This window comes from Lynx rufus, unplaced genomic scaffold (assembly GCF_022079265.1).
Source record: "Lynx rufus isolate CCGP_SWC_20201006 ecotype Redwood Valley unplaced genomic scaffold, mLynRuf1.p SCAF_43, whole genome shotgun sequence".
In the NCBI taxonomy this organism is placed as follows: domain Eukaryota; kingdom Metazoa; phylum Chordata; class Mammalia; order Carnivora; family Felidae; genus Lynx; species Lynx rufus.
This window is the reverse complement of record NW_025814860.1, coordinates 1,726,406-1,750,597: the sequence shown is the minus strand read 5'-3', so window position 1 is coordinate 1,750,597 and position 24,192 is coordinate 1,726,406. Positions and strand designations below refer to the sequence as shown.

The 24,192-nt window shown below is 46.7% G+C and overlaps 1 protein-coding gene across 1 annotated transcript in view; it reads left to right on the top strand.

The window, feature by feature from the left end:
* Positions 1-24,192, top strand: part of RAB11FIP3 (RAB11 family interacting protein 3) — an 82,834-nt gene that overhangs the window by 22,050 nt on the left and 36,592 nt on the right. Inside the window, exon 2 of the mRNA XM_047097898.1 lies at positions 20,915-21,008. Coding sequence (XP_046953854.1) covers positions 20,915-21,008 — 94 coding nt within the window. The remainder of the gene's footprint in view (positions 1-20,914; positions 21,009-24,192) is intronic.

Genomic DNA, 24,192 nt, shown 5'->3' with positions numbered 1-24,192 from the left:
TTCACAGTCTGCAGTTGGAGCCCCCTGTGTGACGCTTCTGTTTGAAGTGGGTCGATACTCTCTCTAGTCTGTGTCTTGGGGGGGCTTTGGGGATGGTGATGGAAGTTACAAATGTAAACAAATGGAAGTTACAAATGTGAAAAGGATCTTTGGCTCCTTTTTAGCCCTCTCCCCTGTCTCATCCCCCAGAGTCATCCGGGACTGGGCCTGCCCCCCTCCCTCTGCATCCCCATCCCTTGTCAGCAAGGCCTGGCTGGGGCTGGAGAGTCTGCAGCCCTAGCGCGTCCCCAAGCACTGCTGCAGTGTCCCCTCTGGAGTTGTGGCCGCACACAGAATTGACCAAGGAGCTACAGACTAAGGGGCCCAGCTGTGCCACAGTTTCAGTCCTACTCTCTGGGGGCAGGAGCAGGAGGAGTGCGGTGGAACCTCCCCTCTGCGAGGCTGAGAAATATGTAGCAGTGACGGAAAAGCCGGCCTCCCAGAGCAGGCGGGAGCACTTGAACTTGGAGCGGGTGTGGGTGCCTCTCTTGTGTGGGTCTTATTGAACACTGTGTTGTGGGTGAGGACTGTAACCTCAGACCTGGAGGCTTGATTGATGAACAGCTCGGAGGAGGCCGGAAAGATAGTTGGTGAGAGCTATCTCTGTGGAGGGTGCCCTGCGGGGCCCTGTCCCCTGTCTGGCTCAGGCCCAGTCGGTGTGAAGGGGGAGAAACTAGGGGGACAGGATTGGTGTGGTGCACAGGCTGTGAATTAAAGAAATTTTTTCCCCTTTCATTCTGGAGCCTTTGATAATTCTCCAGAAGGCTGTCCTGGGCTGTGCCCGGGAGCTGCTATCCCTTCCACTCAGCCTGGTCACACTGGAGGCGTTTGGATGCTTTCATGGATTTCTGCTTCTGGATCAGAAGCAGAGCTGAGCCTTTTTTTTTTTTTTTTTTTTTTTTTTTTTTTTTTTTTGCTGAGCTGCTGGAAGGCACAGAGGTGTGATCAGAAGGTGTTTTGCATCTGTGCTTGGGTGTCAAGGGCAGTGCCTGTGAGTGACCCCCTGTGGGCCAGAGCCTGCTTCGCTGGGTGGCTCTCTGGAGAACGGGACAGGTGGACGGTCTCTCTTGTTGGGTGTGGTTCAGAGTGTGACCTGTGCAAGTGTCTGCCTCCCCCCCCCCACTCCTTGCTGCCCTCCCCCTACTTGTTTACACAGTGCCCTGTCATTCCAGCACGGGGTGTGCTGGTTTACTTTACTAGAACCCTGGAGAAACAAGGCTGGATTTTTTTGCTGTGGGAAACAAAAAGCCCTTTTGTGAGAGTTCTTCCTTCTCAGTGTGGTTCACTCTGGCTGCTGAGGAAAGGCCACAAAGTCCCAGACACTTTCTTCTTAGTGATTTCATTTTTAAGAACCCCCTTCAAGGAACCTGCCTTATGCATTTCACCAGACGTACCAGTTAGTGAGGCTTAATCAGCACCTAGAGAGCATTTGGCTTTCTCTTTTACCAAAGAACTTTCTAGCAGGAGGAATCTTAGCATTTGTGATGGTGAATCAAGAACCTGTTCTCATTGGTTCATATTGCCTTAAAATTTTTTTTTAATGTTTATTTTTGAGAGAGAGAGACAGAGCACGAGCAGGGGAGGGGCAGAGAGAGAGGGAGACACAGAATCAGAAGCAGGCTCCAGGCTCTGAGCTGTCAGCACAGAGCCTGATGCAGGGCTTGAACCCACAAACTGTGAGATCGCTACTTGAGCCAAAGTCGGATGCTTGACCGACTGAGCCACCCAGGTGCCCCGGTTGTTACTGCCTTTAAAGCAGTAACAAGAAACTTGAAAAGAAAAAAAAAAAAAGGCAAATAATGTTCGTTTAAATAAAAACGTGCAGATAAATGAGAAAACAAAAACTTAGCACTGTGAATCTTTAAACTTCTAGACTCATAAATTATTATTTATATGACTGATGGGCAAAACCAGAGTCATAATTAACTTATAGTTTTAACCTCCTCCAAATCAGTATATTGTCAGCATCTCGTGAACATATATCTACTTCCACAACATGATTTTAGTGGGTAGTTTTCCATCATATGAACGAATGTGCTGGAATTTGATTAATTCTCTGTCTTTGGTATATTTTCACTTTTCAACATTATAGGCTTTCGTGTAGCTGAATCTTCCAGCACAATCTTTATTATTTCCTTAGGTTAAAGTCTTAAAAATGGAATTGCTGGGGGAACAATATAGATTTTAAGGATTTATTTTTTGTGACCAAATTGCCCTCTAGGAATGTACTGCCAGTGTGATACAGGAGAAACGATGACCACTGACTGCTTCAATTTGCATGTTTCTTGTGACGGTATTTGATGTTCGTCTAAAGTGTTAATGAACAAGTATTTCTGTGTCATCCTGTGCTGCTGACTGGCCTTCAGCCTCCATTCCTTCACCTGTGATTGGGGGATCAGCTCAGGCACGCTCTAAAATCTGAGGGAGAAAAATCTAAAAAATGTTACAAGTTCCCGTAGAGTTCTTTTCTATTGTGCTATTTTATAAGTTTCAGAAATAGGCCATTGATCTATATCAATAGATATAAACAATAAGCAATAAATAAGCAATAAGCAATAAATAGTGACTTTGTTTTGATTTAACAATCTGCTGTTAAAGAGCCGTGTGCAGAAGATGAAGGCTGAGAAAAATACCATGATGTTGAACACAATGAGAACTCAAAGAATGTTCTTTTTGTATGGACCTAAACGTTTTCTCCACTGTTGAATGATCTCTTGATAATTACTCAGACTATCCCTTAGACTTGAGGTCGTTTCTACAGTTCACTTTATTTGGCAGTGGTGGTCTGAGGCTCCAAGATTTCATGCTGAGCATTTTAGAATTTCTGGAATGTTTCAGTCCTCTCAACTTTGGATCCTAGACACTGTTCCAATCTAGGAACTGTCACTTCTAGGTTTAAACCGAATCTCAAAAAAACTAAAACACAAACTACCCCCAAGCTACACAGGAATCGCTCTCATCTGGTCCGGTGTTGAGAATGAGATCTGAGGGGCGTCATCCCCAGTCAGGTGGCTGCAGTGTGGACCCCCCGTACTGGGTCTCCCACAGGGAGAAACGCTCTGCCGGAAGACCCGAGGGAGATGCAGAGCAGAATGTGGATTCTAGGCCTCACCCATTTCATCCAACACGTCGGGTTGTAAACGCCCGGCACACTCACGGGGGTCTGAATTGGGGCTGTGGGTCATTAGGTACTGTACGGTAGTGAGTCTTATCTGTCTCACATACCTACGTAGCTGTGTCTGTTCTTACCTAGTAAAATAGGCACACTCCTTGAGAGGTTCTGCCATGTTCCCAGGCGTGTTCCCCTGCCTGCTAGAGAGCCCTGAGATGTGTGTGTGTCTTCCCAGTTCTTTTCTGTGGTTGTGTGTACCTTCCCAGGACACAGAGCGAGTGTTTGTGCCATGTCCTGATTATAGTCGTGACAACTGTGCTGGGCCCTCCTGCAGGCATTCAGCACCGCCTCGTCTCTGGGCGGGGAGGTACCATTATGAGTCTGCGCTTTTGTGATTGGCATCTTAGGCAGGCTGTCCTGCCGGGCGGCTCTGGGGTCCCTTTTCTTCCAGAGGAGAGACAGGCCTTCCCTTGAGGCAGAGCGTGGGGGCCCAGGAGGGCTTTGGGTTCCCCAATGGGGAGGTGGGGGTCTGTCCCCATAAAAGGGAAACATGAAAGTTGACTCTGGACAGCCGCCCATTCCAGGAGAAGCAGATGTTCTTATGGCCACAGTCAGTCCCGCCGTAGTGATAAACCGATGAGTCTCTTGACCAGCTTCCTGCTGTTGCTTCCAGCTTCTCGTCGTGGTGATGGATCCCTCTTTTCCCTGAGTGAATGTTCATTGAGTACCTGTTGTGGGCCAGAGGCTACTCTCACCTGCGGGGTGTAGCAGTGAGCAAAGTGACTGAAACCCCAGGTTTTTTCTCGTTGTTTTAGATGCACTGTATCTATAAAATGCAACAGGATTTAGTAACACAACAGATATGTTTCTAAAGGTTATTTTATAGAATGAATCTTTTTTCCACTTATTCCATTATATTCTCAGAAACATGTTTAGAAAAATAAAATTCTCCACCTGAAGTTTAGCTTGAAGAAAAGGTACACATTGATGACATCAAGTTAAAGTTAACATGACTGACGTTCATCAAAGCCTGAACTAAAATCCTACATGTATCTTACTGTAGAAGTTCTTTGAGAATTGTGCTCAAAACCACTGATTAATGTGAACAATTTGAGCACGTCAGCGGCCCGCAGAAAGGGGTGACATTAAAGGTTTAAAGCCAGCATTAGATATGTTGAGTTTGTTCTAAATAGAGTTATTTGATTTAAAACAGTAGGATGGGCGCCTGGGTGGCTCAGTCGGTTAAGCGTCCGACTTTGGCTCAGGTCATGGTCTTGCGGTCCATGAGTTCAAGCCCTGCGTCGGGCTCTGTGCTGACAGCTCAGAGCCTGGAGCCTATTTCAGATTCTGTGTCTCCCTCTTTCTCTGACCCTCCCCTGTTCATGCTCTGTCTCTCTGTCTCAAAAATAAATAAACATTAAAAAAAAAAAAAAACCAGGATGGAAGTCGTAGCTCAATAAAACGGTTATTTAAAAAAAAAGTAAGGTGGGTGTGGTAGGCTAATAATGGCCCCCCAAAAGTTGCAGGTTCCACTTCCTAGAACCCGTGAATGCAACCTTATATGACGAAAGGGACTTGGCTGTTGTATTTAAGGGTCTTAGGGCACCTGGGCAGCTCAGTCGGTTAAGTATCTGACTCTTGGTTTCGGCTCAGGTCATGATCTCAGTTTGTGAGTTTGAACCCCACCTTGGGCTCTGTGCTGGCAGTGCAGAGCCTGCTTGGGATGTTCTCTCTCAAAATAAATAAACTTAAAAAATATATAAATTAAAGGTCTTGAGATGGGGTTTTCTTGATGGCCCCCACGTGTGATTGCAAGGGCCCTTCTGAGAGGGAGGCAGAGGGGGATTTGAGTGCAGAAGAGGAGGTGGTGATGTGGTGACTGAAGCTGAGACTGGAGTTTCCTGCCACAAGCGATGGAAGGCCGGCAGCTGGGGGACAAGGGAATGGGAGAACGGGCTGCCCCTGGAGCGCCCAGAAGGAGTCAGCACTGCCACCTCAGCACTGCCACCTCAGCACTGCCACTGAGGTCAGTTCTGTCCTCATTTCAGACTTCAGAACTGTAGGAGAATAAGTTTCTGTTGTTTTAAGTTACAGAGCTTGTGGTAATTTGTTACAGGAGCAGTAGGAAGCGGTTTCCCAAGAAAGGGAAACAGCCAGTCTCAGCAGAGAGGTCTCAATTCAGAGCACTTCAAATAGCTGTGGAGGGAGGATTGGAAGTGGGCAGAGACCACTACCGTTTTACACGTAGAAGATGTAAAGAGGATGTAAAGGAGACGACTTGGAGAAGTCGTGTGATAGTATTTACCCAGGTAGCTTAATACCACTGTGTTGTAATTACACTGCTTGTACAGTTTAAATATTTCCACACCCACGCTCACTGCAGCACTATTCACAGCAGCCAAAAGGCGGGAGGAGCTCATGGGCCCATCGGCGGATGGGTAGAATGTGGTCTGTCCACGCAGCAGACTAGTCCTGTATCTTAAAGGGGAGGAGATTCCGACACGCGCTCGGACGCGGATGGACCTCGAGGACGCCGTGGTCAGTGACATAACGCCTGTCACGGGAAGACAGTGCGGGTGCCCCTGGGGACAGAAGGAGACGGTGGTCCCCAGGGGCAGGGGAGGGGTGGGCCACAGAGCTTCCGTTTGGGGCCGTGAGAGAGCTGTGCGGATGGGCGGCGGTCGTGGTCCCAAACAGCGGGGATGTGCCTCCTGCCACTGAACTGTGCTCCTAGAAACGCTTAAGGCGGGAAACTTCGACTACGTACGCTTTACCACAATTAAAAAAAACCAAAAACACACGTCTAAAAGAATACTGTCATAGCCTTTCTGAAAATAAAGTAGCAGTAGGCATTAAAAACGTTCAGAAAGTGAGGCTGTCGACAGAACCACCCTGGTTCTAAATTAGGTGTGTGGAAGGCCACAGGGCTGTCCGCACAGGCTCTGCCTCACGACGACACCCTTGCTGTTACAGCCTGCCTGTGCTTCTCGCCCTCACGCACGGGGCCCGCGCGGCCCATTGCTCCTCCGCCTCCGCCTGGCACTCGGTTCGTCCTCTCGCTGGCCTGGGTGCTCCATCCTCACCAGGGACCAAGGGCCCAGGCCCACGGCCTCCCACCCCTACCCCTGCACTCACTCCGGACTCACTTTAAAGGTGTCCTGTGTGCCCTCAAGCCCCCGACTTCATGCCTCTAGTCCAGCCTGCTCCTGAACTCCTGGCTCACACTCGGATATCAGATAGGCCTCTCAAACGCAGTAGCTGAAGGTTTGAGTGCCACCATCTCCGTTAACAGCAGTCCCACCCTCTGGGGATGCAGGCCATCCCTCTTTCACTTCTGGTCCATCAGGAAACCTGTTGGCCACACATCAGAACACATCCAGAATCCCCCCATGTCTCAGGTCTCCTCTGCTAACTCCCTGATGTGAACCACCATGTCTCTGTGTGTGGGGGAGCACTCCTCATGCTGTCACTGCCACCAGCCCACCCTCCAGCCGGTTCTCAATAGGCATCCAAACACTCTTAAGCCTAATCATGTAATGCCTGTGCTTAGGGCTTTCACTTCCTACTGCCAACCCCCTCACCTGTTCTGCTCCAGCCACCCGGCCTCCTGGAGAGTCCCTACATACCACAGGCACACCTCTTTACTCAGGCCCTTTGCACTGGCTGTGCCCTCTGCCAGGGACACTCCCACATCTCTTCTGTCCAGGGTCTCTCCTGGCCTTTTTCTACCTGGAGCTCAGAGTTTCCTCCACACTCATTGGGCGGTTGGCAGAATTCAGTTCCCCTTGCGGTTGTGGGGCTGAGATCCCTGTTTTCTTGCTGGTTGCAGGCAGGCAACAGCCTTAAGTCCTAGTGGCTCCCCTCATGTCCAGCCACCTGCGCCTGGCCCTCTCACACACCACGACAGCTCACTGCTTTGCAGCCCACTCTCTGCCACAATTAATGTGTGCGCAGAGAGATTGGCTCACCACATTGGCCACGCACAGCTCTCCCATCATGTTGACACGCCCTCCCGGGGTCCTGCCTCCAAAGTGTCCAGTCCCGGAGCAGCCAACAACACAGGAGCCAGGTTGCTGCCAGGAGTACCTGCTGGAAGGCCTGTTGTCAGTGAGCCCACCATGCAGACCACATTAAGCTTTTAATCAACTTTTAAGTGGTCATTTTTAACTATAAAGTGGCTACTTACTAACTTTTACACTATTGAGGATCTCAGATAATTGACGAAAGACTCCAACGAGAAAGGGAGAGATCATAACCAAAAACAAAAAAGAAGGAAGAGTAGAAGGCGCTTGAAGGGAAGAGAGTCAATGCAGAGAGCAGAAGAAAACTTGGAAAATAAAACTTGATTTATATCCGGTTAAAGAAGACATCGCATTAAGAGAACTAAAACATATCCTCAGAAATTAAAATGAAATAAAAGCATCCAGTTGAAAGGTTAGAAGGTCAAGTCAAGAATAAATCCAGAGGGGCGCCAGGGTGCCTCAGTCGGTTAACCATCTGTCTTCGACTCTGGTCATGATCTTGCGGTTAGTGAATTCGAGCCCCGCATCTGGCTCTGTGCTGACAGCTTAGAGCCTGGAGCCTGCTTTGGATTCTGTATCTCCTTCTCTCTCTGCCCCTCCCCCACTCGTGTTCTCTCTCTCTCTCTCTCTCTCTCTCTCTCTCTCTCTCCCTCTCCCTCTCTCTCTCTCTCCCTCTCTCTCTCTCTCCCTCCCCCTCCCTCCCTCCCTCCCTCTCTCTCTCCCCCCCCTCACTCCCCCCTCCCTTTCTCAAAAATAAACATTAAAAAAAAAAAAGAATATATTCCAGAAAGTTACTTTTTTTCCTCAGCTTTTTGTTTAAGTAATCTTTGCACCCATTGTGGGGCTCGAACACATGATCCTGAAATCAAGAGTCAGATGTTCTTCGAACTGAGCCAGCCAAGCCCCCACCCTGGAAAGTTCTTTAAAAGATAGAGAATAAGAGAGAAAAGATAAGGAAAGTACATGATTAACGAGGCATAGCACCTGACAGATGTGCCAGGGAGGAGGCTAGAGATGCTATCGGAGGCTCCCTCAGGAAGGCTTACAGAGCCCGAGGACTGTGTCTCTGTTTGAAAGGGCTTTCCTGTGGTCAGAACAGTGAGGAAGTACCCCCAGCAAACAGGCAATTCCTGCCGATACAGAGGTTCTCCACAGCTTCCAGAGACTAAAACAGACCTCACACAGGGCATTAGGACTGGATGGTGGCAGGCACTGTGGCACCTGCAGGAGTGAGCGGAAGCGGGGCACTGACCCCTCCGGCACCAGGGAGCTGCATTTCCCACCTGCAGCTCTGTGCATGGGCACCTGTCTCGTGGAGGGAAGAGTGCAAGGTGTTGCAGGCAAGAAGGGTCCCAGGTGCATGCTGTACACCCCGTCTCAGGAGCTACATCCGTTTCTCTGAGAGGAGGGGGCACCGAGACAGGAGGATGCACAGGAGGCTCCTGGGGGCATCGTGGGAAACACCTAGGGGTTAGGTCATGGTGGGGAGGGTTTGAAGGGGTGTGCAGTCCTGTGGAGGGTTAGAGCAATAGGGATGCAGAAAGTAAAGGCAACAAAAAGCAAGAGAATTCTTAAGTATGGAAAAAGTGTACAAGAAAGGTGGTCCTGTAGTTTAAATGATCAACAGCAAAAAATATGTAGTCAGTGACGTAAACACGGCAGAAGACCTAGGCAAGCTCGGAAGCGGGGACACTGAATTCTCATATTTTTCCATAGGAGGCCAAAACACAGCATGTAAATTTTGAAAAGCCAAGAAATAGCACCAGAAGCATATTAATTAGATATGGAGGCAATGATCCCTCCCAAACTACCCAAAGTTAGACAGCAGATAGAAAGAAGGGCTTCAGGGAGCAGGGTGGGGGTGGGCGAGCGTGTTCCAGGCCTTACTGTGCTGTAACATTTTGCACCGTGTGCCGGTATTTGATAACTGAACTTTCTCTCGGGTCTCTGTTGGGCCATGAGTTGAAGGATGTCTGGGTTCTCTGTTGAGTGCAGCGAGGTGAGGGGGTCGGTTGGAGGCTGGAGCAGTGTTCTGTGATCTGAACTTGGGTAGCTTTCCAGAGAAGAGCCATGGAGGGGACCTTTTCCCAGCCCCTTGGAGGGGGCCTCAGGGCCAGGAGAGTCCTAGCAAGAGCTACTTCCTTCCATTTCTCTGGTCCCCCTGACTCTCCTGACGACAGACCTGAAATGCAGAAATGCCTTGCTCTTTCCTCTGATTAATGTGGTTATGTACAAGTCAAATGTATGTGTTCTTTAGTTATTTTTATGAAGTCTGTGTTATTTCCTCAGTATGTTTGCATAAAACTTGAATGTATGCACTTGACTGTTTTTGGAGTATTTTCATGTACATTTTGAGATTTTATTGTCTTTAAAATAACACGGAGATAGCTCTGTGAATATACTAGAAAACACTGAGCTGTGCTCTGTAAATGTGTGAATTGTATGGTATGTGAACTGTGTCTCCATAAAGCTATTAACAGAAATAACACAGAGTCAGAACTGGCGTGCCCCTGAGCATTGGGAGTCTGCCCCAGACCTGGGCCTCCTGCTGGCCTCCCGGCCTCGCCTCCCCTCCCACACCAGGGAAAGCTTCAGAGTGGATGGTGAACTTGTTAGGAGAGTTGCGATCTGCCAAAATCCCAGTGATGACAGATGTAAGGAGAAGGCAGCTTCTGGGTGCTGGAGACAACCCACGCCCCTGACCCAAAGCATGTCAGGAGGAGTGAGCCAGTCATGGCTACAGCTGGGTGCGGGCAAGCTCCTGTTGATGAGGGGCACGGCTGGTGACCTTTTGGCACCTATTTCTGAAAGACAGGGATTCCTGAATGTGATACACGCCTCTTGGGGGACATATAGAATGACCTTTAACATGTAAGACCAACATGATGCCTTTATTGTAGAATTTTCTAAGCCTTCCCCCATGAAACTAGGGATGATTAATATGCCCATCATCACAGATCTAGGAAGGTGTTCTTTTACTTCAAGTAGAAAAACTGGGCTCCAGGGCTCCTGGCTGGTTTAGTCAGTGGAGCCTGGAAAGTGTGAGCCTCACCCCCGCTGGGTGTGGAGATTACTTAAGAGTAAAATCTTAAAAAAATAAATAAAATCTTTTAAAAAATAAAGAAAAAGAAAAACTGAGCTCCAAATGAGCACATTCAGTGTTGGAAAATTTATCGTATTCAAACTGTCTTAATTTCAAATTTAAGTTTAGAAGTAAACCTACGTTGCCTTTTAAGTTGCCCCAAATTAGACATTCGATTTACTGAAATGACTTCATTTTTCCCCAGCCGGACACAGTAATTCCAAAGTGATTTAGGTATTAGGGCGACAGCACGTCTTTATCTTATGTTCACACACCTGGCCGATTTTTTTTAAAAAGTAAGTGTTCCTTCTCACCTGGAGAAATCTGTGAACAGGGTCTTCAAGTATAAATTGCCAAGCATGATCCCTGAAAAAGTTACTTGATATAATAGTTGGTGCAAAGCAGACCTACTAGGGTTAAAAAGTCCTCTGTGGTGCTCTGCATCCAAGATCCCAGAGCCCTGATGTGACACTGTCCTGTAGGCTTAGGGAGTGTAACATATGGGAAGCTCTCTCTCATTTTGTTGGTTCTCCAGACAAGGAGGAAGAGAAGGAAGCTGGAATCATCTGTTACTTATGCCTCGCTTTCAAAGGCTCTGTGAACAAAGTTGTGACATTTCTTCTTATTTATTTATTTTTCTGGTCTAAGAACTCAAACCAGTGCCCACTCTGGTTGAGCACACAGCTTTTTCAACTTTTATTGTATTAAGTGTGTCACTGTAATGATTTATCAAGCATCTTTACTCTTCTAAGATTCCTTCAGTTATCTCCAGTAAAATGAACCAACCAGCAAAATCCCCCTACTCAAGTGCATATCTGTACTCTTCATGATTACCGATATCAAGAGTTTTAGCTTCTTCGGAGTTTAAGCTAGAATAAATGACTCATTGATTCCTGGTGCTTGTGGGATTTGAAACTTATTTTCAGGGGGATGTTACAGAAAGAATTTTTACTAGTGATTTGGCTGTGTGTGGCATACCTGAATCTATCAGTAGAAGTTGTTTTCTGTGCTGGAGGGGAACAGGGAACAGTGTTACTGTGTATGGGCACTGTCTGCTTGTGCCTGCTCTGTGCATCTGTCCACAACTCTTCTCATGGGTCTGTCTTTATTTTTTAAAAAGATATATACATTTATTAAAAATCTGAAGATAGTTAACAATTTATTGAAGTCAGAAAAATAAATACATAAAATTTAGAAAGGTGGAATTAGGTTTCACAGGATTTAGAAAGAATTCCTTATAAAATTTTTAATATTACATTCCTTGTCAAACTGGGACTTGGAGGGCTTTTGGTATTTCACCCCTGACTGCCTGCCTTGATGAGTCAGTCAGCAGAGGCACATGAAATTGTGGATAGACAGGAGATGCATATTCACTCTTATCCAAATGCAGCAAAAAGCACCATGTTTCTTACTAAGTAGAATTTGTAGTTTCTTCCCCAGTTGTTTAGAGCAATAAGCCTTGAGAATGGGTCTGTCTTTAAATTTTTATTTTTATTTATTTTTCAGAGAGAGACAGAGAGAGACAGAGTGTGAGCAGGGGAGGGGCAGACAGAGAGGGAGACAGAATCCAAAGCAAGCTCCAGTCCCTGAGCTGTTGGCACAGAGCCCGATGTGGGGCTCGAACCCACGAACTGAGAGATCATGACCTGAGCCGAAGTCGTGTGTTCAACTTACTGAGCCACCCAGGTACCCCCTGAGGGGTCTGTCTTACTGCATCACGTGAATTCTTTTTTTTTTTTCCAAGTTATTTTGAGAGTCGGAGGGAGGGGCAGAGGGAGAGGGAGAGGGAGAGAGAATCTTAAGTAGGCTCCATGCTCAGCATGAAGCCCAACGTAGGACTTGAACTCCCAAACCGTGAGATCGTATGAATTCTTTTTTTTTTTTTTCAACGTTTATTTATTTTTGGGACAGAGAGAGACAGAGCATGAACGGGGGAGGGGCAGAGAGAGAGGGAGACACAGAATCGGAAACAGGCTCCAGGCTCTGAGCCATCAGCCCAGAGCCCGACGCGGGGCTCGAACTCACGGACCGCGAGATCGTGACCTGACTGAAGTCGGACGCTTAACCGACTGCGCCACCCAGGCGCCCCGAGATCGTATGAATTCTTAACCCATCTCTGGTACTTAGATTTTCTAAGGGTCATTGTATCTGACATAATTACTGTGTGATCAGTAAGATTCCTGTAAGAAATACTGTTCAGTAAGGAAACCAACGTAGTGCTGAAAAGTTTGGATTATACTCCTACTGCCTCTCCCAGACATGGAAAATTCACTACTATTCTTTTCTTTTCTTTCGTTTAATGCTTAAGAGATGTGACTCCTATGACCTGTACCTATCCTGTCAGCTCCCTTAGGTGTGGAGAGAGACTTCTGGCGAGGAATGCCGGGGTCCTCAGGAGCCCACGGTTGGGAGTGAACCTGAAGGTTGGGTGATGGCCTCTGGTGGGCTCTTTAGAATGGGAGGGATTCCTGGAAAAGTGGCAAGTGGGAATGTCCCGTCCACGGCTCTTTCCTGCTGCCTGCCTGAATTTAATAAAGGATTCTTCTTATCCCACATCAGAAGTTGTTTCCTTCCTTGGATGAAGTTTTTACTCTGCCAAAAAGCTGATTATTAATAAGTTGCAGGAGGGAAGTGGAGACTGCAAAGTAACAATAGATCTGGGATTATGATAATCAAAAGGTTTAGATTTATATAGCTGGGGCTTTTTTTTTTGAACAATTTAAGTCAGTTAAAATGTCCTCTCAATTCAAACTTGTTCTGCAGGAAAGAACTTACCTGACGTGAAAATTTCCATCATTTTAATAATCTAATAGAAAATGGCAAATGCTTGGCAAATTTGAACTTCCACACCCAGTTTTTGCTTTTTTGTGCCTCTCCCTTCTCCTTTTTTGCTTTATTAAGGTATGTAATTCTGCACTTAAAAAAAAATCTTACTGTTACGGAAATTTTCAACATATACAAAAATAAAGACAATTGTGTAATAAACTTGTGTGTGCCCATTGCTCTGCAAAACTGTCAGTTCCCGAAAGTCTTGTCCCCCCGCCATCAGTGTTTTCAAGGAAATCCTAGACCTCATATCATACTAAATACTAAATACTAATATCTAATATCATACTAAATACTTTATCATGATACTAATATCATACTAAATATGATTATTTAGGTTAGGGTTAGGGTACCTCCAAAAGGTACCTCCAAAAAATAAGGATTCTTTTTTTAAAAAAATCACAGGGGCACCTGGGTGGCGCAGTCGGTTAAGCGTCCGACTTCAGCCAGGTCACGATCTCGCGGTCCGTGAGTTCGAGCCCCGCGTCGGGCTCTGGGCTGATGGCTCAGAGCCTGGAGCCTGCTTCCGATTCTGTGTCTCCCTCTCTCTCTGCCCCTCCCCCGTTCATGCTCTGTCTCTCTCTGTCCCAAAAATAAATAAACGTTGAAAAAAAAAAATTAAAAAAAAAAAAAAATCACATACCAGTATCACATCTAAATAATTAAAATAATTCTTTGGGGGGTCTGGCTGGTTTAGTTGGTAGAGCATGTGACTCCTGATGTTACAGTGTGAATTGAAGCCCCACGTTGCGGGTAGAGTTTACCTAAAAAATAAAAATAAAAAATAAAATAATTCCTTGGTGTTATCAGTTCTTTTGTCAGCACCACCCAAAGGTAAATAGATGCTACCATCTCGCTGTTTTGGGGTTTCTTTTTTAAGAGAGCACCCTACACACATGGTTGCAGCCTCATGCAGCCCTTTTCCCTCCTCACCTGTTTGTCTCCATTTCCCCCAGAAGAACCACAACCTTAAATGTCTACTGAGAATCGTAGCTCTGTCTACTTAAAATACGCCAGGCTTATTTCCACAGATGTCAGTAAAGAAGCAAAACATAAACATCCTTCCTGACGCCTATTTATAAACTTTGAAAATTATATGACATTTGGTATTTTCTCATTTTATCAAAATGACTTAATTTTTGCTCATCCCTAAGTAAGGAAAGTTGGAAATGGCGTCTTGAGTGTTGGTGCTTGCTGTGACGCACACCTCCGGGTGCAGAGGCCAGTGGGGCTGTCTGTGGCAGAGAGCTCTGGGTGCCTGGGGCACTGGCTGTCCCCTGCAGGTGGGCGCCGGTAGGGGTGCCCCGGCTGGTGCATCTCAGGACAGCAAGAAGGGCTTCTTCAAAGCAGCAGGGAAAACCTGCTGAGTATATGTGCTTTATTGGAAGAAGTGCAGATGCCAGAAGGTGGGTGAGGTTCAGAAATGATGTGTAATCAGGCTTTTGGGAGTTGCTTCCCTCCCTAGCCCCTCCTGCCCACTCACACAGCTGACCTGAAGTTTATGAATAGCTAGAGGGAGCCCCAGGAACCTTGTACTTATTTTCATGGCTTCCCCCCCGCCCCCAAAACCACAGTTTGTTCATGCATTCGTATGTTGATGGACATTTAGGTTGTCGCCATTCTTTTGACCATTGCAACTAAAGCTTCTCTGATCATTCATGTATGAAAGGAATTCCCAAATGGTTCTCCAAAGTGGTTGTGTAATTTTACATTCACAACAGTGCCTGAGAGTTCCAATTCCTCTGCATCCTCCCAAACCTTGGGGTGCATGGCTTGGCCAGTCTTTTTAACTTTAGCCCATCAAATAGATATGCACGTCATTGAAGTTTTAATTTGCCTTTCCCTAATGACTAACGATGTTGGTTTGAATCATCTTAAATGTATTGGAACTCGTTTTCTGTTTTCAGACTGTAGTCCCTAGAGGAATGTTACTCTGCACTCCTTTCGTCTGGAGTGTTCTAGAAGTGTGAGTTGGAGGTGACTTTCCATAAGAAGAGCTTTGTTGATTGAGAATATTACCGTCTAGGCATGGTAGTAACAAGGTGCAGAAATGAGGGTCGTCTGTCCTGTCCTCTTGCAGTGCTTTCAGCGTGATTGCTGGGAGAGCTGCCTCTTCAGCTGGTGCTGACTGTGGTCAGCAAAGTTGCTCTGGCTTCTCCTCCCACGTTGTGTGTCCGATCTGTAGTAGAAATAGTAAGATTTGTTAGTTTCTCAGAGGAACCCTGTAGGGAGGGACCAGCGGTATCTGTCTGAAGCTGCTTGCAGGGTGGTTTTCTCTCCCCTGGTGTTTCTGTAACTTACTGAATCCATATCCTGCAGAGGGTACGGGCTCGCTTTGACCACTCAAGTGCATGTCCCTTGGCTTGTTTTCTGGCCCTGCTGGATTGTGCAAGAAAGGGCATGTTCTTATTTTTCACAGTCACCTTACTTTTTCTGAAAGCTTCTGAATGGAGTACTTTGGGCTTAGAGAATTAGAATCATCCCCAAATCATCAGCCACGTGGAAATTGATTTATTCTCCAAACTATAAAGAAAGCATAAAGTGGGCTTTAAAAATGTATACTTTGGGGCACCTGGGTGGCTCAGTCGGTTAAGTGTCTGTCTTTGGCTCAGGTCATGATCTCACAGTTTGTGGGTTCAAGCCCCGCATCGGGCTCTGTTCTGACAGTTCAGAGCCTGGAGCCTGTTTCGGATTCTGTGTTTCCCTCTCTCTCTGCCCCTCCCCCACTGGCGCTTTGTCTCCCTCTGTCTCAAAAATAAATAAACATTAAAAAAAATGTATACTTTGATTCCTCTTTGCTCATACTGACATGGTAACATGTCAAAAATTCGACCCCTAGTTAATGATTTGTTTAAAAGGCATTGGGTTAATGTTTCAGAATGAGCAGCTTGGTACTTTGTGTTCAATTCGTTAGTTGCTTTGTTGTTGAAATTCTTGGAATCTTTTTTTTTTTTTTTTTTAAAGTAAGCTCCATGTCCAATGTGAGGCTTGAACTCTTGAACTCATGACTCTGAGATCAAGAGTCACATGCTCTACTGACTGAGCCAGCCAGGTGCCCCCAAATTTTTAGGAATCTTAAGGACAGATTTGTCAGTATGGATTCCAGGTTAGATCCCCGTTCATGTATCCAGCAAGATTCTCACTAGACATCATGTGCTTTAGGAATGAAGTTTTTTGTGTGATAAGGAAGGAGGCCTTTTATAAATAATTCCCATTCAGCTGTTTGAAGAAGTCAGTGGATGCATGGACTTCCAAGACCTGTATCTCAGTGGCCCAAAGGCCCTGCCCTGGAGGGTCGGTGGCCCTCGCCTTCTCCGGGTAGCAGAGGGAGAAGGCAGGACTCAGTGTGTGGCTTGAGGGCCCCACACCCTCAGGATCAGTCAGCTTGAGCCAGGCCTATTCCACTCTGACTTTATGTTACCTGAATAGTGGTGAGGGGGCTGAACATGGTGGCCTCCAGCCTGCCCCGTGCCGAGGAGGCCCTGGGGACGTTTGTGGATGTCGTGGATTAGTGGGTTTGCTCTCAGCCGCGGTTCGTGCCTGCCTAAGTCTTAGCCCTGGTTTTCCACCTTTGTATAAATTGTTTGACTGTTTATTTTTGAGAGAGAGAGTGGTGCATGTGAGCGGGGTTAGGGTGGGGGAGGGGGACAAAGAATCCGAGCAGGCTCCACACTGTCGGCCCAAAGCCCGATGTGGAGCTGGAACCCACAAACTGTGAGATCATGACCCGAGTCGAAGTCAGGACTCAGACACTTAACTGACTAGCCACCCAGGCACCTCTAAACATGATTTTAAAAAGCAATTTATTTGAATCAAGATCCAAAAAGCCCCTCCAGGTCACAGAGTGCTGTGTGTTCTGAGTCCCTTAGTGAGGGCTTCCTGTCTGTCCTTTATGCTTTGGAAGCAGAAGGTCACTCATCTGTGTCTGTTGGGGCCTCACGGACTGGATTTGTCAGTTGCATCCATGCAATGTTGTTGAAACCTGTTGCTTTGATCATTGTGTTTTCCTGCAAATTGGTAGTTGGGTTCAGGCTTCATTTAGGTGGTGCTGCAGGGTTCGGTCAGGAGGCGTGTGGTGTCTGGCCATCTGTCTTTCTGTGGCCTCAGGAAGCACTGAGGGTCATTGACTGTGCATTACTTCACTGAGGATTGCAGGCGTGACGTTTGGTCTCCGTCCTTCCCCCATTTATTAGCTGGATACTCCCTAACTACTTGATTCTTTCCCTTTATTTATTTGTTTTCACAGTAATAACCTGGTTCACTCGTGTCCTTCATTGATGACCAGTTGGTTTTGTTTGTTTGTTTTGTTTTACCATAATTATGCCTGCACAGTTTGAGGTATGTTTGTGTTTCATTGCACTGAGCCAGCACTCTCACCCGTGCCCATGTTGTCTCGTTTTGGGCTGTGAAAGCATCTTCAGGCTGGCCCCTGAGTTGCTGGATGTGACCCAGTGAGTCTCTGATAGCTTCTTTGCTCTCAGGTATGACTGGGTTCTAGGCTCCGCTTGCACACTTCCTGACACGTCTCTGCGGGTCCTGGTTCCTTTGAATGGGAAGTGGGGTTTGAATATCACAGTCTGGGTGCTAGGGAAGCTTGCTTTTAATTGGACAGAATTGGAAAGTGTTCACTTTGTTTTAGTACATCGTGAGTGATACTTCACAGTGGTAGTTCAGATTCAAATTCAGGGTTATGAGGTGTTTGCTTAATACTTTCACTCTGACATCTTTTGCTTCTTTGTCAGTCACGTGAGGGTGCCTGTTCTGAACAACGCTTCAAATGAGGGAATTGTCATATTCCTTATTACTGGGTATTGCTGCTGAAAAGTTTAATGATAATCAAATTTTCTTTTATAGTCACTTGAATTTTACATAGCTTTTTAGAGGATTTTCTGCCCTTTAAAGTCCAAGAAACTCACTCACAGAGTGAGTGAGATTGGATACTCAATACCCAGTGTACTCTTTCAATATGTAGTTAAAATTACTTTTTTATTTTAAAGAAGTTTTCTTAAATATAGTTTTAATATTCTGTCCCTTTGATTTTTCTTCTCTGGGGCTTCTTTTATTCATATTGTGAGAAATAAGCCCTCCACCCCAATTAAAGGGGGACAAGGAGACTCGGAGCACAGTGAAGTGAGGCTTTAGTTGACGTTCTTGCAAGAGCAGGTGTCTGACAGACGGGGACACTCAGTGGTTATAGCAGACAACTTATCTCCTAGCACGTAAGTCCCTCCCCTGGTTCCTTATTGGCTGAGTGCTACAGAGGTTATGACCTTACCCGGATGTCGCCTGTGCCCACGGAAGGCCAAAAAGTAGTCTGAATGGAACAAGTGTACATTCCTTGAGGTGACGCAGAGACATCAGTTTGGTGGCACATGCTCATTGCAAAGCCCGCGAAATGGAGAGGGGACGAAGAACCAGGAAGTGAGGTGTGTAAGGGTTTGGGACTCCACTGTCGGGGGCTTGGGGGGGGGGGTTCATACATATTTCCATTAGGTTGTAAACCTATTGTTAACTAAACAGCACAGCTTTTATTTGGTATTTCTGAAAATGAATCATCTCACTTCTCACAATATAGTAAATTGTCTTTGTCTTCAATATTTGTCATTTTCTCTTGAATCCTTTTTATCTTTTCATTAATTTTTAAAAGCTTTGTCAATGTGTAATATTTTTGAAATTTTTTTACATTTATTTATTTTTGAAACAGAGTGAGACAAAGCATGAGCGGGGGAGGGGCAGAGAGCTAAGGAGACACAGAATCCGAAGCAGCCTCCAGGCTCTGAGCAAGAGGTCAGCACAAAGCCTGTTGCGGGGCTCGAACCCACGAACTGTGAGATCATGACCTGAGCCGAAGTCGGACGCTCAACCGACTGAGCCACATAGGTGCCCCTGTCGATGTATAGTTTACATGCCATAAAATTTACCCATTGTAAGTGTATGATTGAGTGAATTTTAGTAAGCGTATAGGATCGTGCAGCTCCCACAACCTAGTTCAGTGTTTCCACACCCCAAAAGGTCCCTCATGCTGCCTGCAGCCCGTCTCCGCCACCCCACACGGTTCCAGGCAACCGCTGATGTGCTTTTTATGTCAGTAGAGTGGTCTTTTCGGAAAGCATTCTATAAATGAAAGAATATAATTTGTGGTCTTTTGTGTCTGGTTTTTAATTTGGCGGAATGGTTTTGAGATTCCATCCATGTTGTGTGTGTCACTATTTCATTTCTTTTTAGGGCCAGATAGTGGCCCATTATATGGCTAGACCACACCTTGTTTACCCATTCCTCCCGTAATGTGATGGACAGTGGGTTCCTTCTCCTCTTACCTGGCGGGAGTGATGCTGCTTTCTGCGAACATGTGCATGCACACCTTTGTATGTGTGGTGGGACATCCCTGAGAGCGGAGTTGCTGTGTTGTGTGGTGTAGTTATGTTTGACTTTTCAACTGCTAAGTGGTGTTCCCCACTGGCCAGACCATCTTGCCTTCCTCCTGGCGTTGTGTGAGGTTCCAGGTCCCCACACCCTCCCCAGCACCTGTTGTCGTTGGTTTTTTTGGATACAGTCATTCTGGTGAGTGATGTCTCGGTTTTAATTTGCGTTTCCCTGAGGACTCACAATCTTGAGCATCTTTTCATGTGCTTATCAGCCATTTGTCTATCTTATTTATTTATTTTTATTTTATTTTTTAATGTTTATTTTTGAGAGAAAAACAGAGCATAAACAGGGGAGGGGCAGAGAGAGATGGAGACACAGAATCCGAAGCAGGCTGCGGGCTCTGAGCTGTCAGCACAGAGCCCGATGCAGGCTCAAACCCACCCCACCTGCTTGTGAGATCACGACCCGAGCTGCAAGTTGGATGCTTAACTGACTGAGCCACCCAGGCGCCCCAGCCATTTGTCTATCTTGTTTGGTAGAATGTTTATTTAAATGTTTTGCCCATTAAAAAAAAAAAATTGTGGTATTATTGAATTGTAAGTTTTCTTTATACATTCTGGATACAAGTCCTTTATCCAGATATATGATTTGCAAACATCTTCTAGTCTAGGTCTGGTCTTTTAGTTTTCCTAATGGTGTCTTTTGAAGCGCAGAAGTTTTAAATTTTGATGAAACACAGTTTATACTTGAAAGTATAAATATATCTTTTTTCTGAAGAGTTTCATTCTCTAACATCCATGTGTGAATCATCTTACTTAAGATTTTTGATATCCAGCATCTTCTTGCCTAAGTTATTTTTACTAAGGACTCTGCACAGTTGGAAAGGTAGGTGGGACTGTGCTGTAGTAATAATCTAGATACTGGCTAGAATATCTGAAACTTCGACACTTCCAATCTTCACAATTAGGAAGCATGACTAATTTCTTTTTCAAAGTTTATTTTTATTTGGGGTGGGGGGAGAGCAGGTGAGCGCAAGTGGGGGAGGGGCAGGGGGAAGGGGGGGTGGATATGAATGAATGAATCCCAAGCAGGCTGTCAGCGCAGAGCCCAATGCAGGGCTCGATCCCACAAACTGTGAGATCATGACCTGAGTCAAGAGTCAGACGCTTAACCGATTGAGCCCCCCAGGTGCCCAAGAAGCATGACTATTGACCTTTGAGAGCATAGCCTTAACTTCCACGATTCATGGTCCCAGGTGCCTTTGGCAGCTTTCTGCTGGGAGGCCACTTGGCTTTGGCTGGAGCTGTGGGTGGCCTTCGGATCAGAGGAATAAATGGCTCTTATTTTCAGTACCGCACCTTGCAAGAAGGCTGCTCCTCTGAATGTGGTGAAGGGGTCCGACACCTGGTGTACTCTCCCTCTGATTTTGTACGGCTTGGGTAACATACTCTCACTTGACAATTGCAGGTGAAGGACTTAACGAAATACTTGGACCCCGGCGGGCTTGGCGTGATCAGTTTTGAGGACTTCTACCGAGGGATCACCGCAATCAGGAATGGAGGTCAGTCTACCCCACCTTGTGCTTCCTTCTCGCATTCTCTCTTCCAGCCCTTGCCCTGCTGTGCCCTCAGCCAACCTTAGGAATACCCCTCACTCCTCAGGCTCCTTTGGCTGGGCTTAACATCTTCCCTTCTCCTCAAAGCCCCTAAAATACTCCAGTTTCAGGGTGCTCTCTCACTGTTCTTTGCTCCTCACACACCCTATCTTAGAGAACTGGCTAACTCAGTCTCTTATCCATAATGTTAGAAAGCTACTGCCCCTTTCCCCAGACATACCAGAATATCGAAAGGCTTACATGTGAGCACCCACATGCATCCTTGCCATTGGTGCCCTATAGGCCGCATGTTGCTGTATTTACATTGTTGTGTATCAGTCCATCCTCTGTCTGGCCGACAAGCCATCCTGTTTTTAATGGGATGCGTTTCAAATCACATACTCCCGTACACTCACCCTAACAAGTTGCATACTCCTGTACATTTCACCCTAAACACTTCAGCATGTGTGCCAGTCATTACCTACAGTTCAATATTTGTTTGCAGTCTTACCTTGAGTAAAAATTTACAGTGAAATGCACAAATCTTTTTTTTTTTTTTTAATTTTTTTTCAACGTTTTTTATTTATTTTTGGGACAGAGAGAGACAGAGCATGAACGGGGGAGGGGCAGAGAGAGAGGGAGACACAGAATCAGAAACAGGCTCCAGGCTCCGAGCCATCAGCCCAGAGCCTGACGCGGGGCTCGAACTCACGGACCGTGAGATCGTGACCTGGCTGAAGTCGGAGGCTTAACCGACTGTGCCACCCAGGCGCCCCGTGAAATGCACAAATCTTAAGTAAATCTTAAGCCAGTCTGAATTTTGACAAATTCTTATGTCTAATAATGCAAATCTCTACCAAGTGTTACCATCCCTGCAGACCTCTTCCTGATGGCCTCCACGTGGCCTCTCTGTCCTCTCAGCACCGTCTTGGCTGATTTTCATCACCCTAGGTCAGTTTTGCCTCGTAGGGGCTTTGTTGACACAAAGGAAATGATCAGTATGTGCTCTACGTCTGGTGTCTCCCTGCGTGTGACGTTTTTGAGACGCACGTATGTTGCACGGTTGGGGTCTGTGTTTCGATTGCAGAGCAGTTCCATTGTATTCTTGTACCATGTGTCGTTTCTCTCTGCCTAGGGGTGGACACTTGTTTTGGGGCTAGTATGTTTCCAGTTTGGGGCTGTTATGAGTAAAGGTCCTAGTGACATTTGTGTATAATCCTTTGTGTGGGCACATGTTTTCATGCCTTTGGGGCCTGTACACAGGAGTGGGATGGCTGGCCTTCTGGGTGTGAGCTTAGTATCTCACGTGTACTCAACTTGCCCGTATGCTGTCCCTTCACGTCGAATTCTGGAGCTCTGGAGAGCCCTCTTTTTTTCATGCCCCAGCTTCAGCCAGGTGTGTGGGGGTGATGGTGGCCAAAAGGCACTGGTTGCAAGCAAGCCCTTCCCTTCTTCCTGCACTTGTCAGAGAAGGAAGAGGGAGAACAGGGGCAGGACCTGCAGTGGCTGGGTCAGGGGAGGCCCTTGGACTCCAAGTCTTATCAGCAGTTGTTGGCAGAGTCACCTATCTTGTCTGTCCTCTGTCTGTCTACTGTATTGCCCAACGGTGTCCTATAGGAACTGGGTTTCCTGTGATGCTGAGCCCAGGTGGTTCTGAGATGTGCTCTGTGTCTCGGGACCTGTGTGAATACTACCATAGTCTGGGGGCCCTGTGGTCCTTTGGGTCCAGAGCACATATCGAGAGAGGGAATGGTCCGTATGGTGGCAGGGGGCCATGCCATAGAACCATACAGCCTGGCTCTAGGTAGGAGCCCTCTATGAGGAGGGCCGGAGGGGAGCCAGGTAAGGGTGGCTGGAGTGAGATCTGGTCCAGGTGGCGGAGCTGTCCTGAGGCCTGTGATGAGGTTGGCTGAGCCCACTGATGGAAAGTCTGCAGGCCCTGGGGCCGTGGTGAGGATGCCACCATCTCCTGGGCAGATGGGGCCTGGGGAGAGACATGTAGAGCAGGTGTGAGGCAGGACACCCTCTGGGAGGTGGTACTAGCAGGGGATGGATGACGTGGGTAACGCCATGCTGGCAGAGGGAGGAAGAAGAGAGCCCTCAGATGAACTTGGAGTGTTTAGGCTTAGCACCACATGCCTATGTCTCTCCCCTTGTAACCAGTATGTTGTAATCCTTAGGTGATTTTCTGAGGCTAGACATGTAGTTAAAACAGGAAGTTGTTTAAGCCTTCACCCTTTTGCACAAAAAGTTTGATGGTGGTTTCATCCACATTTTGGCCTCTGCTCCACCTCCCAGTGCCTTTGGAGGCTTCCTGAGTGGAGCACATTCACTTGCCCCCAGCCATGCTCCTCAGGACCTCCCTGGGCCAGTGCACCTGTGCCCAGGACCCTTGGAATGGCTTTGTGCTCCAACAACTTTCGGTAAACCTTTGGGGGAAATCCAAGTATATGCTTTTTCCTCTGTGTTTTAAAATCCAGTATGATTTCCCTGACTCATCAATTATTTAAAAGTTATTTTAATTTCTAAGTGTATTTTTTTTAATGTTTATTTTTGAGAGAGAGAGACAGACAGAACATGAGTGGGAGAAGGGCAAAGAGAGAGAGGGAGACAACAGAATTCGAAGTGGGCTCCAGGTTCCGAGCTGTCAGTACAGAGTTCGATGTGGGTCTTGAACTTGTGAGCCATGAGATCATGACCTGAGCTGAAGTCAGATGCTCAGATGCTCAACTGAATGAGCCACCCAGGCATCCTGGTTTCAAAAGGTATTTTAAAATCTCACAGACTGGAGCCTGCTTCGAATTCTGTGTCTCTGCCTCTCTCTGCCCCTCCCCTGCTCATGCTCTCTCTTTCCCTCAAAAATAAGTAAACGCTAAACAAACCAATAAAAATCTGGTCATTAGGGGCATTCAGGTGGCTTACGTTGGTTAAGTATCAGACTTTGTGGTTCAGGTCGTGATCTCAGATTCATGAGTTCTGGCCCCGTGTTGGGCTTTGCGCTGTCAGCCCCGAGCCTACTTTGTATTCTCTGTCTCCCTCTCTCTGTCTCTGCCCCTCCGCTGCTCGTGTTCTCTCTCTCAAAAATAAATAAATAAACATTAAAAAAAGAAAAAAAACTTGAAAAAAATCTTGTCATTAGTTTTAAAGCTAA